The sequence below is a fragment of the Corapipo altera genome, unplaced genomic scaffold (genome assembly GCF_003945725.1).
Source record: "Corapipo altera isolate COAL_440 unplaced genomic scaffold, ASM394572v1 59, whole genome shotgun sequence".
NCBI classification, from domain to species: Eukaryota; Metazoa; Chordata; class Aves; order Passeriformes; family Pipridae; genus Corapipo; species Corapipo altera.
Window position 1 is genome coordinate 1,425,417 of NW_020884917.1, and position 17,605 is coordinate 1,443,021.

General features: G+C 39.1%; 1 protein-coding gene across 3 annotated transcripts in view; it reads right to left on the reverse strand.

The window, feature by feature from the left end:
* Positions 1-521: 521 nt before the first annotated feature.
* CNTNAP2 (contactin associated protein like 2) overlaps positions 522-17,605 on the reverse strand; it is a 1,017,942-nt gene continuing 1,000,858 nt past the window's right edge. For all 3 annotated transcript variants that reach the window (XM_027655885.1, XM_027655886.1, XM_027655887.1), the window contains 2 exons: positions 7,029-7,100; positions 522-5,291 (listed from right to left, as the gene is read on the reverse strand). In XM_027655885.1, coding sequence (XP_027511686.1) covers positions 5,092-5,291; positions 7,029-7,100 — 272 coding nt within the window. In that variant the 3' untranslated portion in view covers positions 522-5,091. The remainder of the gene's footprint in view (positions 5,292-7,028; positions 7,101-17,605) is intronic.

A 17,605-nucleotide genomic window follows, 5' to 3' on the forward strand; every position in this document is an offset into this window, starting at 1 on the left:
TGGCAGTAATTATCTGAGTGGTGCAGACATCACATTCTGAATAGTCCTAGATTTTAGAGGTGCATGTGCACACCCACACGCTCCTGGCTGTAGTGAGACACGTGGTGACAGCAAGAAGCAAAGGCTTCTTGTCACAGTGTTCAAGTATCACTTTACACTTGAACCTTCACCCCCACCTCTTTGTTCTAGAGCTTTTCTCTATAAATGAAAAATATTCCTGTATAAAGTGTGGCTCTCCTTCTAGGGATTACAGCAGTCAGTACAAATGAACAGTCAAAACATGGTATCATATCAGGACTTTGCCACTGTTGTATTCCACAAAGTAAGTTAAGGTCTTGGACGGATCCAGAAATTTGGTGGGTAGTTAAGGCAATTCACACTGTAGACAGAGAAACAGCGTGGGACAAGCACTCTGACTCAGGTGGTTGTTGCACTGATGCTTCTTTGCCTAGATTTCACACTCTCCCATTCAAGTGCATTTAACACAGTTCTTTTATAAAATGCTTCATGTCATAAAAATGTTTGAAAGCCTGATAAGGTAGTTTATTAAAAGGAACAGACACAAGTCTGTTGAGCTGGGCATACATTTTTCTTGTTGATTTCAATAAAAGGCTCTCATTCATAAAGGAAAGGACAGAGTTAAGGTAGGAAAGGAAGGCAAACAACCCACACTCAGTCACTTGTGGTATGTAACCCTTGTGAAGCTGGCAATGCCACAGAATCTGCAATAACAAATGTGAGCAGAACGGATAGCAGACTGCTTGCTGCTATCTGCTAAGTGATCAGAAATGGATAAATGCAGAAAGGCAGTAATTTAATTTCCATCCAAATCCTGCTCTCAGACCCTCAGCCCACCTCAACAAGTACAGATGTAAACTCCATAACATGTAACCCTGATGCAAGAGGAACATATTACTTCAATAAATCTTCCCTAGTTTTAGCACCCTCTCTTCTTATGTATAACTGCATTCTGAAGTCCCTTTTTTCGTGTACTGTGGGTCTTTTTTCAAGAGGCCTCTCCAACTTCTGTCCTTTCCAAATTGATTTCCTGGTACTAGAGAAGGAAAAAGTTCAGACAATGACCAGAATATACAAAGCATGAGGAAACAGGTGTTAGGTGATTAAAACAATTTAAAATGTTGTCCCCTCCCCTTTTGTTATTTACTAATCTGGTTTCTAATAGAACTTTAGTTAAAAGGAAAGACATTCACAGAAGATATAATGCATATAAATACGTTGTCCTTCTTTCATTCTAATTTACATGCTCTTGCTTTTAGAAGGCAAGGTTTCTTTAATTTCTCTAGAACGGACAATGACATCTGATTAATGTAATTTAGATTCCGCTTTTAAAAAATGACACCCTTTCAGGATGACCATGCTTGATGGAATGTAAAATCATTCATGGGAGAAATCATATTAAAAGCTATTGCTTGTCAAACTGGGATAGCTTCACATTTCAACAGATACCCTGGAAATTACATGCAGCTGTCATTAAAGGACACTGTTTTAATTATACTGAATTTTTATCGGTACAATAAACTTATATGTATACACCACTGCTTCAGCAGTCTTACTAAATTATTTATGATTACTATCCTTTCACATATATCATGCTACCTAGAGCATGATATTAAAATGCAGCCATACCTTTGAAGTGGTAACTGCTGGAAGAGATATAAAAGGTACAGGTATCGTTTAAGACACAAAAAATACAAAGCAGAAATGCTACAGTACCAATTAAAGATACATATGCCTATTTAATACATCTGAATTTTCTATCAGTAAATATGGAATAAGTAGTGTGTGAAAGGCTGGATTCGAAACCACCAGACTGGATTGCAGATTTCCCTCGAGGTTTGGTTGACATGAAAATAAGTTCTCCACTGTTTCAGCTCCATGTCTAATTACCTGGTGGTCTGCATGTGTTGTGAATGAGAATCCAAAATATTGCTTACATTATTTCACTAACACTGAGAGCCCTAATCTCCAGCTCAGTCTTGCTCTCTCCACTGCTGGCAGCGGTTTTGTCATCGTTTCCTGTGGAATCAGGAGTGAACATTTCAGAAACACAACTGGGACACTTCGGTTCCCAAACAAGTACAAGAAGCTACATTTTTCTGCACAGTTCAAATAGGTGAAACAGCTAAAAAATTGGTAATAAAAGACCGATTATTTTAATATTCTTTGGGGAAAGTACAGAGTTTTATAAAAGCAGGACCCACTCTCCCCTCCAACAGATTTTCCCACTACAGGTGTAAGGATAGCACCTGTTAAACAACATGGATTTTTGGCACAAGTAAGAGTGGGTGAAATAAACTGTGGATGTTTCTTCAGCCTTCAATGATAGGCTTGCAGAGGAAGAAATCCTCAGAATAGATATAGTGCTAGCAAAATACACAGGCTACTTCTCTGGGCCTGCTCCTGCTTCACTGCCAGGCTGCAGAATGTCCACTGCCTATAATTAAACATATACCATTTTCAGAAACAAAAGCAGACAGGCAGGAATTCACCTAAAGTCACCAAATGCCTATACAGAGACCAGCTGCTAATGGATAATATAATGTCTAAGGTCCAGTTTAAGAAGAAACAAGAATTCTAATAATTAAAAGCTTCTAGAGTCATGAAAGTGACTGCATAAGACAAGAGTGAAGATTATCAACATTTTAACACAGCACTAATGAATTTCACACGTCAAAAAAGGAAACTTCAAACCAAATCCCAGTCTATGCAAACTCTATTCATTTCTCTTGGTAACTTGAAGTTTCAGGCAAGGATGTTTTCCAGAGTGGACTAAAATACCACTAAAATCAAATTAAAGTAATATAGAAAAGATAGTGCCTTTTCAATTCTACAAAGACACATGATTGCTACGTAGTTTGCTGAATAGTGGTGCAAGGTAGATTCATGCCCTGCTGATATTCCCCAAGGAGTGAAGACTTATCTTACACCCATGATTAAACAAGAATAAGGACTCACCTGCTTGATTACAGACAAAAGAGGGAGAGGTTAATACTGGAGGCAAGGCAAAACACTGCAGAGCACAAGAGTGACAGAGGTAATTTTTTATGCCTACCTGAACCTCTCTGCCACATGTTACCTGAGAAACAGTAATTTCTTTTGAAACTGGCCACTTCTTTGTATGCTAATTCCAAATTCATAAATGGAAGAAATTAATGGGTTTGATTTGCTCATATCTATGTTCAATGAATCCAGAAGAGGACTTTAGTCTACCATCCCTAAAACCCAAACTATTTGGCCTTGTCTGTCTGCCAAACTGTGCTTGTAAACTTCTTGTCTGGTAAGACTCCAATATTTTCTTCCCCCTACATGATTTTTTTCTTTTTCTTTTTTTTTTTTTTCATTTTAAAGCATCAACTAGAATAATGAAAGTGTAGTAGATTGCATGTTTAGGTGAAAAATAAATCTTTCTTGTACAGAAAAATGGGTTAAATCTGTGCCTACTAAACCCAGCCATATTAAAGGTAAAGCAAATCTAGGACTGTCACAAGCATAAAAACTTTTAAGGGGAAATTCTTGGTATTATTTCTGTTCCTTTAACACGTGGCAATTGTCCTGCAGTGTATTCATTCCTTCATTCTGTTCCACTGCAAAACCTGCCCATTAAGGCCTTACATTCCTTCACACTACAGGAAAACCACTCTCCTCTACAGAGGGCAAGCTAAAGCTTTGTTATTGCCACCAAAGGATATTAGGTCTTCAGGCTGCCCCTTTGCCTCTCCTACTAGCTGCCTGCCTGCTGCTCAGGCAACACCTGCAAATTCTGTGGTCTGAGAGGGAAACTGGGATGCAATGCTGCACTTGGAATTGCTAGTCTTAAAAATGCCTTTCAAAGACAGTAAAATAGTTCAGGTAAATCTTTGTGTTGAAAAATAACTCTCCCCTGTGTGCTGAGTGTTTCTCATGTGCTCTGGAGGCAGAGTTTCCAAGCCTTCTTTGCCTCACCTTCCTGACTGTGCAAACACTGCCAGCAGAGGCTTTCCTTGCAAAGAGACTGAAACAAGGGATTTAAGGAATAAATTGCTACTTTTGAGACGGGAAAAAAGTATGATGCGAAGCCTGTGTGTTCAAATGCATTGACTAGACCTATACTAATAATTCTATGACAGTCTATTAAGAAGAAACAGAAGCGAAGTGTGGTTCTAATTCCCTATTACAATGTACAGCATATGCCAAAATGTCACGGGCAGAGCCGAGTTTAACTGGCTCACCAGTGCTACAGCCAAAGATACAGGAACAGGTTAGGTCTACAGAGTCACACAGCATCATCCTCCCTCAGAGACCAAAATAATAATAATAAAAAAAAACCCTAAAACTTCCTGTGCTTTATGGTCATCCTCTCTAGTAGTAACAGTAGTTGTAATAACAGTATTTTTACACTGTTGATGAGAATTGCATGCAATCCACAAAGTGCCTGGATCAAGAAGGTGGATCCTGCCAGGGCTGACATGGGCTGACGATGTGTTGAGAAACTGGGGAGTAAGATTTGCATTAGTCCTCATGCCCCAGTTCCACCCCCAGCCCTGAACCCCCAGATCAACACCACTAAAATGAATGGTGTTATGGTCAAGGTGTGAGGCTGAGGGAATCATGTGGGAAAGTGGCCAGCCATGAAAGGAACACAATGCGGGGAAAAAAGAGCTGCCACTTGCTCTCAGGACAGAACTACCCACATTTTAAACAGCTTTTAAAAAATATAAAAAACCAGTCCCATTTCTTGTCACAAGTACCCAGAACATCTCTAAACACACACAGAAATAGACAGGTATTATTGAAAATTTTAACCAGTGCTGAAGCCACAAAACTGCTCTTTGTTGTAGTCATTTGGATACAGAAGGGGCAAGTTGCTGTAAATAAATATTAAAAAATATTTTTTCTTAAATGCTTGAGATATTTTTTTTTTCTCCAGTCTCAGTGGTATTTTCCTGTCACTCGCTCCACCAGTTGTGCTGATCTTTTTACCCTATGTGTGCTCAAGCGTCCAACACAGAGTGTTCTCTCTCCACTGCAAGAGTCATCCCAGTCCCACCCTGGCCCAGCTCATATCCCACCCCAGGCCCCACCCCCGAAGGCTTAGATAAGCCATTCCTTCTTGCTCTCGTCTATGGTCTCCGTGAAGTTGGGGTCATTGTTCATGATGGCAGCATCGGCGCTCTCGGCTGACTCTGCCCCTTTGGCTTCGTTGGTGTGATAGGTTCCCTTGTGGCGAAACATGTAGCGGATCAGGAACACCAAGGTGCAGAGGATGGTGAAGATCACCACTGCGATGACACCTACACACAGCAGGAAAGAAAAGATGATACTGGTTAGACCAGCTACAGATTTTGACACAAAGAAATGGTCCCAAAACTTGGGCAGTTAGGCATCACCACAGTTGCTTGGTTTCCACTGCTCTAATATTTATATGTAGTTTTCGCTGTATACAAAATGTTACTCAATGAAGTCTGCTAGTGACTTTCATCCTGTAAGTAAACTTCAACATTAATACCCACTTACAGATCTGAGCTTTGCTGACCATGAGACAGAGGGTGCTGAGTGCTCCCAAATCAGTGGGGTGAAATGGTGATGTGTCACAGCCAGGGCAACTCTTTGAAGATTAGTCACTGATGTACACTTTCTAGTTAATGTACGTAAAGACCTATTAGAGTTCCTCAAGATGTCTGGAAAATTGGTTTGGCTCACTGTTGTCTCACTCTAGGCACTGGCTCCACATAATTGCAGATGTAACTGCTTTATCATCTGCTCTACCCTTAATTGCTCTCCCTGCAATGGTCTATTTGGGGTTCAACCCTGTTATGGAGAAATCTCATGAATGTTATGCTGTTAGGTGTCTATGTGATAAAACTACACTGTTTCTTTTTTTGGTCCTTCTCTACAGGTATGAAAAACTTGAAGGATGAAGATATTATAAAACTGTCAAGTTAAAAAAATTTTGTAATCATCTGGAATTATGTTATGCCACTATATGTTAACTGATGCACTGGACAAACAGGCTGTTCAGGTGTGGTCTGAATTTTTCTGAGGAATGCAATGATATCCTTCTGGCATTGTGAAGTCTCAAAGTATTAAGGAAAATTTATAAGTAATAATCAAAATACAAATTAGAAAGGAAAAATAACATAGCAAATCAAAACTAAAGCAACTAATCTAAACCTGGATATGGAAACATAGACCCTTGAGGGGGCCATGGAAAAGAATCAAGAAATTCTATTAGACTGCTTGTAGTACTATACTCAGTGTTTCCTTACATGGCAAAACCCACTATCAATATATAATTTTATATGTATTTAGAACTGACTGAAAGCTAGTAGACTGATCTTTAATTTATTCTTTTTTTATATATGCCTTCACAGTTGGATGAAGTGGCAAACTTTTCCCAGGATAGTTACAGTGCAGCACTTCCACACTATGGGACAGGACAGAGCAAATTGCATAAAATTAAACAAGACTCTTATTTCAGGCAGCAGCTGGCCAGAATATTTTCAATGGAATGCTTATTCAAAGTTCCAATTCTGGTATTGCTTAATATCACCTATAACAGTGAATGGGAATCTCTGGCACATAAGTTTTGGCAGAACTTGGGCTGTAAAAAAGAATGCAGGATCACGAGAGATTTTTGTCAAGGGCAGAGCAAACAGTGTTTGACATAGATTCATGTTGATTCTGCTGTATCTGGAAAAGCATCCTTGCTATTTCATATAAATCAACTACTCTGTTAACGTAAGAAACTACTACAAAGTAGATCCCCACATGGATGCTTAATATGTGGATTATGAATATCAGTATTTTAATTTGTTTAAAACTGAATCTGAGGACAAACTAAGTAAGAACAAACTGTTCACTAGGACAATGTGTTTGAACAGACTTACACAAAAATTGTTTATCTTTGTTCAGGTGTTGTTTTCCCACATAGTCACCTCCTAGCAAATAGCTTGAATATGTTACCAACAGCAATTCAGCCACCAGAGCCATACTGCAAAGTATATTAGAAAAGTAGATGGTTTTCTTACCTCCAATAATAGCAGAGTTTCTGTTAACTCCATCTCCTATAGCTTGACCGTTGTACGGGAAATCAGCACTCGCTGTAAATAGGGAATTAAAGATTGATGTTGAAATTGCAGTGAAACCTCTGTATGAAGTTCAGAAATACATCCAACATGCTCAGATACAATTAAAAAAAATTGTTATCCCTAGATATTTATCTAAAGAAGAGTAAAAAAAAAAATCTTTCACTATTAACTAATCCCTCAGAACAACTAAATTCCTGCTCTTAACAAAAATAAAGTTAAACTAAAGGAGATACTCTTGGTAAGCATTGCTGTTAATACAGGATGTCATTTTGCCACTTTACCAACATAAATTCAGTAAGTTTTAAGTGGTAAGTTAGCACAAAGCCAAACAAACCCCTTTCTTTTAAAAGTGTGTGATCATACATATAATTAGAGAGATTTTTGCCTTTGTTGGTGCTATACATTAAAGGCTTCAGAAGTCTCCAGAATTTTGTGACCACCGTTGTGTAAAACTGCAAGCTCTTTGAAAGAAAAACTGGAAACCCTTTTGTTGCTGTGCAGCCCAAGGTAAGAGAGGGGCTGCATCTTCTGTTGGTCAGAGCCACAGAGCAGTTACCCAAAGGAGCACGTGCCAGCACCTTTGCTACTCTAGGAGAAAGCCCAGCATGTCAGCTTAGCCCCTGCTGGAGGTGTTTTGGAGCTGAGAAGCAAGACTGTGAGCTGGAGGAGCTCAGGCATGGCAGGCAGGAGAGCCTCCAGCAGACAGATGAGGAGAGGAAACGCATCAGATATACCAGTACTCATCTGCCACTGGCCTAAAAAGTTCTCCTTGCAGCAGAACTTGATGAAGAAATCAGTACAAGTTTAAAGTAGAATTTGGATGGTGGCCTTGGTTTTGACCTCCAGAAAACATCACAGAGGCTTTTCAAAGGCAAACTCATAAATTAAATCTATCATAAGCATTTTCTTTATAGTCAGACACAGCACCTAGACACTGCAATGACTAAGCAAGCCCAGGGAACTAGGTAAGCTGCTGGAATAATTTCCTTCTTTGCCACTGGACTATGGCATTGATTTTGAAATAGAGAAAATGTTGTTAAAAGTGCTTAACTGGAGAAAGTTAAAATAATCAAGGATATTAATTGTTTCTTAGGCAGCATGTAAAACTCCAGTGTATTTTTCTTGCTTGATGGATTAGGTGATATTATATCAAAATAATCAGTTTTCTTTACAAACCAGTGATGCATTCAGTATACCCAAAAAGTGGCTAAGGGAATTCAACTCTCTTTCTGTTAGTATGGAATAAAATCCATAATAAAGTTCCTTTTGTATTGTAAAGCAGCTGCACAAAAGGATGAATGGCTTCAGCTTGCCACATGGCCTGAAAAGAAGTTTGGGGCTAGAGTAGCCTTCTGTGTGCCTACTCTGGGAGAGAGCCGAACCATCTGTGTGTTCAGCAGCTAGTTTTTGGCTGGTTGCCTGTGGGGCAAACAGGACAGCATTTCTCAGAGCAAAGTGGAGGGGGCTTGTCCAACAGTTTTTACCAGGAGCACTTGTGCCTTTGACATTTGTTGGTGCTCTGCCTTCTTCTGCACCTCTCTGAAACAAATCAGGATATAAACTGCAAAAGATGAGTAAATACCTGGTTCTGTATCAGTGGAGTTTGCTCCAAAGAACTGTGCAGGACCACTAATGAAGACGTTTTGGCACAGAGTCCATAATCATACCCTTCCCATGCTAAAAGTGAAAGGCTGGCCCTGGGAAAATAAATTCCAGTTTTAAATCTGCCCTACTTGCTCTCTGCCATTCTAAACTAAAAGGAGGCAGGCTCCTTTCCTCAGGAGTAGCACCACAGGCAGTTAAGTCCTACCACTTGCCACTTGTTTGAGAGTTGGTCTCTTGTCCTCACACAAGAAATCTGATAGTTGGCAATGGTCACAGTTCCTTCTTCCCTTACAACTGAATATTGTATTTTATCTTCTTTTAAAAGGTTATTTAAAGGACCATGGCACTAGTGAACTGTGAAGAAAGAGGAAAGCTGCTGTTCGTGGCAGCATGATCCCTCCTGAGCTGCCACATCACAACAGCTACGCTACAAGGGATTCCTGAGAAGGAAGACCACAGCTTATGATGTTCAATAGCCACTGAAGTACACTGCAGGTTAATGAAGAACATGAAGCAGGAGGTGAAGATACATCCTTGATCTTGTGTGGGAGCTGCTAGGAGGACTGGATCCACTGCCTCCATCTAAAGGTGCTTTCCATTGCACCTGGTCATCTTACACCCTCAGGAGGAGGTGTCCATTGGATCAACAAGCAGATGAGATTCACTTTGTGACTCTCATTGCTGACAAAAGAGGAAAATGGAACGTGTGTCTGGTGGCAGGGGACAGTGTATTTCAGCAAGAGTTCATCATCATATTGGCTAAGTGCCCTGCTGCAACTGCTGAAGAACTAGGAGTTCTGTTTCTGAAAATAGGATGTCATGAAAATAGGATCTTAGATTTTCATTAATTTTTTTTTTTTAAAGCACCTGTGGCCAAGTTGGTAGATATTTTCATCATAATTCATGGCTTCCTGTTCGATTATTTTTGTCTGCAAGAGACTTTCTTGTGTATTATGATTGGGTTTTTTTGATTGAAAAACTGTCTCAACCAAATGTGGGGTTACAGAATATATTTTGCTACAAAAGTATCTATAACATTTTTTTTTTTTACTTAATGTATTACTACAGATGGATAGAGGAGAAAGAAAACAATTACTTTTATTTTTTTTAAGGGGAAGTTGCCTTGAAATTCTTCTGGGCAGCACTCACTTCTCAAATGATCAGAAATACCTACAGACCAGAGGTCTAAGAACCAAAAAAGGGTAATTACTGCCACAGCATTTAGGCAGAAGAGAACATAACATGGGCACATTCCTCGATCCTCCAAGGTGAGCTTAACAGAGTACTGTTCCAATAGACACTAAGTGCAGGTATTTCAGACAGCAGTTACATCATTCAAACACGTGGTGGTTCCTCTCTGACCTTACTAAGTCACATTGCCTGGCAATATAAAGCAACTTTGTCAAGAAGACACCTAATCAGAATCTTTCTTCCATCACTGCTGAAAGTCAGGAACTAAACCAGGAAAGAATATGTTAGAGGAAGCTGTGAAAGGGGCAGAGTAATACTGATGCTCTGCACAGGAGACTACAGAATGCTGTATACAGGTTGTAAAGAGTAACTCCTAAAATGTTTTAAAATGACTTGTCAGATAAAATTAATATTGTGACTTCCAAGTTTCATGGGAATCTAAATCACAGTGGAATTAATAGTTCACATGGCTATAATATGCAGATGAAGTACAGGGTGAGTTGCTAATGGACAAGTGTGTGCCTTCATTTCTCTGTCGCAGCTGGGAACTTCTCTTTCCTGTTCAGATTCTTCTATTATCACTGTGACACTAACTCTAATTACACATCCCTGCAAGCCCTTTTGCACTGCCTGGTATTTATACCTTGACAGCTTCAAATCATGACCTGCCCACAACAAAAGGGTGCCACAGAGCTGCAGTCACTCTCTGTAGTCACCCTGCAAAGCTCCTCTGGACAGCAACTGGGCTGTGAATGTAATGTAAGGTAGGTGTGGGGAGGTTACTGCAGGAGTTTTGCTACACACCATGCTACCTATTTGTTAGCTGAGGCCATGAATAGGACTCAATTTTCCTTTATTACCTGGTCTAGAAAGGTTGCCCTCGAACAGCTGATTCCCTTTTGGTTTGGGGACTGTACTGGAAAGGTTTCTTTACCTGAGGAGCTTTTTTCTGAATCTTCCCTAGGTTGCTCTGAGTAGCCAGTGTCTCACTTGTGTGAATGAAAAGATGAAGAATAGAGCAAAGAGCTTTTTAATCTAGCCTGGAAAACAGCTACATTTTCATCCAAGAAATGTTCTACCAGGTCCTTGGAATCCTCTGCTCAGACAGCTGTGGCACAGAGCCATCAGTATGCTGTCAGGGTGCACCAAAGACCTTTTCCTAAAACATACAGCTGGTGTAAGGATGGATTGCACCATACTAGGAAATGCTAAGCTCATCTGTGGCTTATGAACAACACTTCATCTGGTTCCTTTCCAGAATCCAAGCTGGTGATGCTGTTTTTCGCACTCTGTCTCCCCACAACAGGTCATCAAGTTTGCTTCAAACACCACCATCCTGAAGCTAACTTACGTAAAAGGACACAGCACACTTTGCTTTCTCCTTCTTTCATGGGCTGCTGTTCAGAAGGCCACATTTTCAGTAAGCACAGAGTAAATCTACAGAGTCTGAACTTATATTTTCACTTTTCAAGTTTCTGTTATTAGTCTGAGGGTAAATGGGGTTAAATAAACTTTGCAGCACGTAAAAGGGTGATTAAAGACTGACTGCAGGCAAAATCCATATTTGGTCATCACTTTAATGACATTTGAAGTTTCAGATGACCACAAAAATGCAGTAGGAGACCTTCCATCATTCAGCATGGTCATTGCCACAGCCAGCTGTAATACAGCAACCCTCAATGAATGAGGAGGGGAAATGGGACTGGATAAACAGACCACAGTTAGTATTAGATGTTAAAGATGACAGATGTGCTTGATTTAGCTGGGTGAATTATAATTTTGCTTCATTATAGTAGGCGTGATTTTGCATCTGCCATTTTCAGAGGGAAATTTTTTTACAATGGATCCCACATAAAAGCCATTGCAAATTTACAAAACTGACATACAAAATGACCTGGAAGTAGAAAAGTAGTCCAGAAGGTGGGTGTGGACAGAGAAATGAGAAGCAGGCTACTCAGTAAAGGCAAGGGGAAACCCAAAACCAAACAGGGAGACTTTTCAGATAGAGAGCAGTAGTGAGAAGTACACAGCAAATTTCACTTTGACATTTTACCTAACGTTTTTACTGAGTGGGCAAGTCTTAGTTAAAATATACCATGCTGCAAAGGAAGATACAGTTTAGATTTTCTCCAAAAAGGAAGGGTGAGAGTGATCACAGGTCTAAAAAAAAACCAATGGGTTAAACATGTGAAATGCTGGAAAATTGAGTTTGTTCAGCCTAGAACTAATATGCTGCAAGACTCCTTTTACCTTTCAGCTTTACAGATGTCCACAATTTTAAGTAGTATTCTCTGATTATTAAGACAAATTAGATTTTCACATAAATATGAAGTAGAGAAGCAACCAGAACCATTGGATCTGGTGATCACAAGGTATATAAAACCCCCAGCAATCAATACTTTGATTAGAACAGTAAGAGAACAAAATAAAAGCCAAGATGTGAACTATAACTCCTTATTCCTACATCTATTTTTTTCCTACTTCTCCAAGCTGAAAACTTAGTAAGGATGAAAACTATCCCTACTTGTGCTTTTCTAGGGATTTGAGAGCAGATTCTGATTATACTCTGTTAACAGACTTAAAGTCCTACCGACATCAGGTTAAGTATAGAACCAAGAATTCGGCTGAAGTTATTTTTAATATTAAACATGTCCAAGTTTAAAAAAAAACAACCTCACACTTACCCCAACACAAACTATTTAAAAGATATTATTAACCATATTGTTTGTAAAAGGTAATTTTTGTTCTAGCATACTATACAGGGCCAATCATCACTCCTTGAATTTTTAGTGATGTTTCAATCATAGTGTTGGAGGGTTACAAGTTTATCCCTACTATGAACCATTTCTCTGTCTTTGCAGAAATAGAAGTCTTCACAGGCACAGACTTAATAATTTTTTTTGGTATGAGTTACAGGATATTGGAAAAAGTGCACCCACATAGCAATTTTGTAACTACCAGAACAGACGTGCAGCTTAGAGGAAAAATTAGGGCTTTTCACTTAAAAAATGTCTTCTTCTTCTCCCTCTTGCCAATAATGCAAATTATTTGGAAAACGAAAATTTCAATGTCGGATCAAAATTCAGTAACTTCTTTAATCATTCACAACCTTATTGACTGGGGGGGGATAGGGACCAAAACCCAACATTACTGACAAAAAATCCTCCAATGCATGAGTGATATTTGGATCAATTACTTAAACTAAGTTTTGTCAGTTATGTTCTGTTAGATCAAAAATATTTTAAAAGGTTACATTTTTTTCTGTAAGAATTTTTCACTGAATCTCAAGTGGTTTTTATGGCAGCTACTGGTGAGTTCTGCTGAGAGAGAGAGAGACATGCACAAAGGTGATGGAAAACACAAAACCTGTGTTTTTACATTTTTGATGTGAAGGCTCTCCGTTCCTGTCTTTTTATTCCAATGCGAAATGAGTATAAAGTAAAAAATCCTCTGAAATGATGGCTTAATAGACACATTGTCCTCTGAACAGCCCTTCTGTATGCAAAAGCCTGGGACAGTGTAGGAAAGTAAGTGGAGATTATAGAAAAAAATGTTGTTGGATGTTTCTGTGAAAAAAGCATGAATTTTAGAGTGAACAATGGAAACGTCAACAATGAACAATAGCTGTGCTGGGAGGAAATTAAGTGAATGCTCAGTGGCCAATGAACTGGGACAATACAAATTCTCAACACTAGACACCAGAGTCCACAACCCAATCAGTCAAGATAGCTGTTTCTGAATCACTGTGTTATTTGCCCTTTAATTTCCTTCTGTAGGTGAAATTTGCTGTCCATACTCTTAAGGAGAGAAGGAAATGTAGTTTTACGAAATGAGTAGTACAATAGTCTTTTCTTTCAGTCTTGAAAAGCAATCTTCCTAGTAAAGGGACAGAAAAACTTGTGCCTTATTAAGAAACCCATCCTTGCAGCTTGAACTCCTCCAGTCAGTCCTGGATGAAATACAAAACAGGGAAAACATTCCTGCACTGTCTTTTGGGATGGGTCAGGTGATTCTCCCCTGCTTCTCCCTTTGTATGGCCATTTCACATTTTCTTTTGTACACAAGCAAGTAATTCTAAAAAGCAGTGGGAAGGCAAGGCACTTTATAATCTTAGTATTTGGTGTTTGTATACTGCAGAACTTTATTCCTTATTTTAAAAGAAGAGCAGACATTCAGAGTCACTTTTGGATTTTGTTTATCTGCAGTTGAACTTCAGCAACTGGCATTTCAAAAGTAGTATTTTGAAGATTTGCTCTGCCAGATTTCCAACTGACTTGCAGCAGATTAGAGCACCCTCATCCATCGAAGACCTAAACTCATCTGTACTTTAATTCCTGGTAGTAACATCTGTCTGACACCGAGTCTCACTATGACTCCAGACAAGAACTGCTAGTGTATTAGTCATGCTGGCCTAAGCTATCACTTTCATGAAAATTTTATGAGCAGCGCTTACATTTCGCCTGTTAAGGAAGATACACAAATACTTCCTTTTATAATTAATGTAGAATATGAAACGCTTTGGTGCTCTCAAAGGAACAGTAGAGTTAAGTGCTGGTCAAAGCCTGGCTAATCACTGATAATGGACCCAGAGGGAATATGTGAAAGAAACAAACCAACCCCCCCTCCCCAAAAAAAAATTCCATCCCAGTAATCAAGAATACCAAAAAAGCCTGTAAACATATGAGAGCTACAAAAAAGGAGAAAGGCTTGGATTGAGGATGAGAAATGGGTCGGATTGGAGAGTTTAAATTTAAAAAACCCCAGCATGAAGTGCTTTTCTGCCTAAGGAAAGGAAAAAGAAAGCAGTCACATGAAGTGCTCAGGCACCTAAACGCTTCCTTCTCTAGTCCATTTCCCCCGTAATTTATGTCATCCCTATGTTCCTAGTTAAGACTAGTACTTGTGTAAAAAAAATATAGTCTTTGCAAAGGATGGAAAAGGCTCTCTTTTTAATATTAGCACCTTGTCTTGACATTAGGTAGCAGCATTAACATTCAAATCACTGCTCATGACATAGCTACAGTACTGGTTTCTCAATGAATGCCAGAAGAATTCACAAGCTTGGCAGTCTGTCAACTGTCTGATACACTAGACAGAGTGTCAGAAATTTCACACTGAAATTATATAGTCTTAAAGATAAGAAAAAGCGATGCATAATTGTGTGACGAGCTAGAAGAGACTGAGGGAGGCATTTTTATTCCAAATCAATAGAGAGATTTACAGTAATTCAAGCACCATAATTAAGCCCTTTAAAGATGAAGCACTGATTGTGCCAAATTTCAAACAGATGCTCTTCCTAGTTAGCTGCTCGACTGGGAGGAGAAAAATAGAAACTGTTGCATCTAAATGTTTGCCACTTACCCTCTTGTCCGCAAGAAACAACTTGGTGCTTAGAAACTGAGCTATGAGTTTTGCTAGACTTAATCCCTGACTGTCTGACAAAAATGCCACCTTCCTGTTTGAAAACAACTCAGGTCAAGGCCATGGACGTCTGAGAAAATATTTACATTGGGAGCATTGGGGATGAACCCTGGTCACGCTCAGCAGAGTAAACAATCACAGAAATCCCCTAAAAGCTGGCAGTGGAAGAACCTGTTGGCCTGCAGGGCAGGTTGCAAGTGCTTCTTTGGTCTCTTTATAATGAGTATAAATATTAAACTAGCTTACTGGCAGACAAACAGCCTCACAATGTTTACATGCTATGTTAATTAAAAACACCAAACCAATCACCTCGAGTAATCAGTAACCCTGAAAATCTGGCATCATTCTCTGATTGCAGTATAGGTAAGATAATCCTGTTTACTATGCTTGAAAAAAGAAGGAGTGTTATTTTATTCTAGCAACTACCTTCATATCTATTTCTAATTTTGCTAACACTAGGAGATCAAATTTAAATGTGTAAGGCTGCATCATGAACAAAAGTGGTGTGCCTCCTCTGTCCCTCTGGCCTGGACTCGCATGCCCCTTCAATGAACCCTGCTCCCCTGCCACCCTTTAAAAGAGAGAATGAGTGTTATGTCACACATTACCATTGACTTTAGTCCTCCTGCTCTTGGATTCATTGATACGTACAGGACTCTTTCAATGCCTGTGACCAGGAGAAGAGCACGTTGCTCATGTGTTTGTGTCCTAAGAGCACTTTGAGAGCTGCATCTCCACCCTTCCTTTGATCCTTCCTTCCCACTGCATAATTTGTAACAAGCCCTTGACAAGAGCAAAAGTTATTTCCCATCTTCCTAGCTGCATCCATACCAGAACACATCTGACACAGCCTTCTGCTCAGATGCTGCTGCTCTGCCTTCTGAGATATGAGTACCAGTGGGTACCAAAGGGTGAGATGGCAATCCAGCTGACAGCATCTGAACCTGGAAGGTGACCTTCAGCACTGTCCCCTGTAACACAGGAGTGACACTTCCTCTTAGGCCAGAAGTTGGCTGTGGTCTTTCACTTCACAAAGAAATTAGCTGGCCAACTAGGTCTGTACAGATCATATGGCCAGTATTCAGTGCTGTTGCTCTCATCTCCTGACATCACTTGTCAAAGGAAGAGGCATGAATTTGTAACAAAAAGGGAGAGAATCCTTCAAGCAGCTCTTTAAATCTTGACAAAACCAGTATATGTCTTCCTACAATGTTTTTGCCAGACATGCTCAATATAGGTTTCAAAGTAAGCTGTTGAATCTTAAAAGATAAGAGTTTTCACCTTCTATAAAAAATAAAGAGCATTTAGGGTTTAAATATGCACAGTCAAAAAAAAGACACACCACTTGGAAAAACACTGTAGATGTAGCATTTAATCCTGCTCCATTTAATTTGTAATATGTTGAAGCTATTATAGGTTTAACTAAATCCCATGTTAAACACCCTAGATGCCATTCTAATACTCTAGATGCCTTTCTGTTCATACTCAATGCATCTTGCAGATATATAGTGCCATGACAGCTTAGAGGTGCTAAAGCATGGTTTGCCAACTATTGTATGTACCTTGCCTCTTCTGGGATCTCCTGCTTTTAGGAAATTCAAGGTTGGGTAGTTTGACAAGTACGTTTTACCTAAAATGGAGAGGTATACACATCTAATAGATTTCTTTTATCCTTTTTATATAAATAAGAAAAATTTGGAAGTTAAATTTCACTAGTAAACTTCAGAATATTTATCTTAGATTAAAACACCCACAAACTGAACGTCACCCCAGTAATATTCATGTTCTGATTTTAAGTACAAGGCATTTTAGATATGGAATTTTTTTATGACAAAAATAATCATGTTTGGGCTTTTGTTTGCTTTTCTACAATGAACAAGGTGTCAGTTATCAGTGACATATATCCTAGCTAATTTGAACGGAGAGATATTAAAACACTCTTGATGATTATCTTTTTTTTTTACATATGCAACAGTAATAGATACTGAAGTGCATGCTAATATAGTTAATGGCATGGAATTATAACTTTTGAAATGTATGTCAGACAGGTAATTTGGTGGGTTTGGACAATACATAAAGGCAGGACATGTCATTTTTAAATAATATGTTCAGTGATCAGGCTCTTTTTAGCCTCTTTTCTACACTCCTTTTGTTGTATCCAAGGTAAATTGGATTGTCTGACATGAACTGAGATAATGCTGATGGAAGGAAAACCATATTGATGATCTACTTGGATTTGATTATTGATTTTTCTTTTAAGTCACCAGAAAGTCACATTTTAGAAAAGAATGACTTGTTGA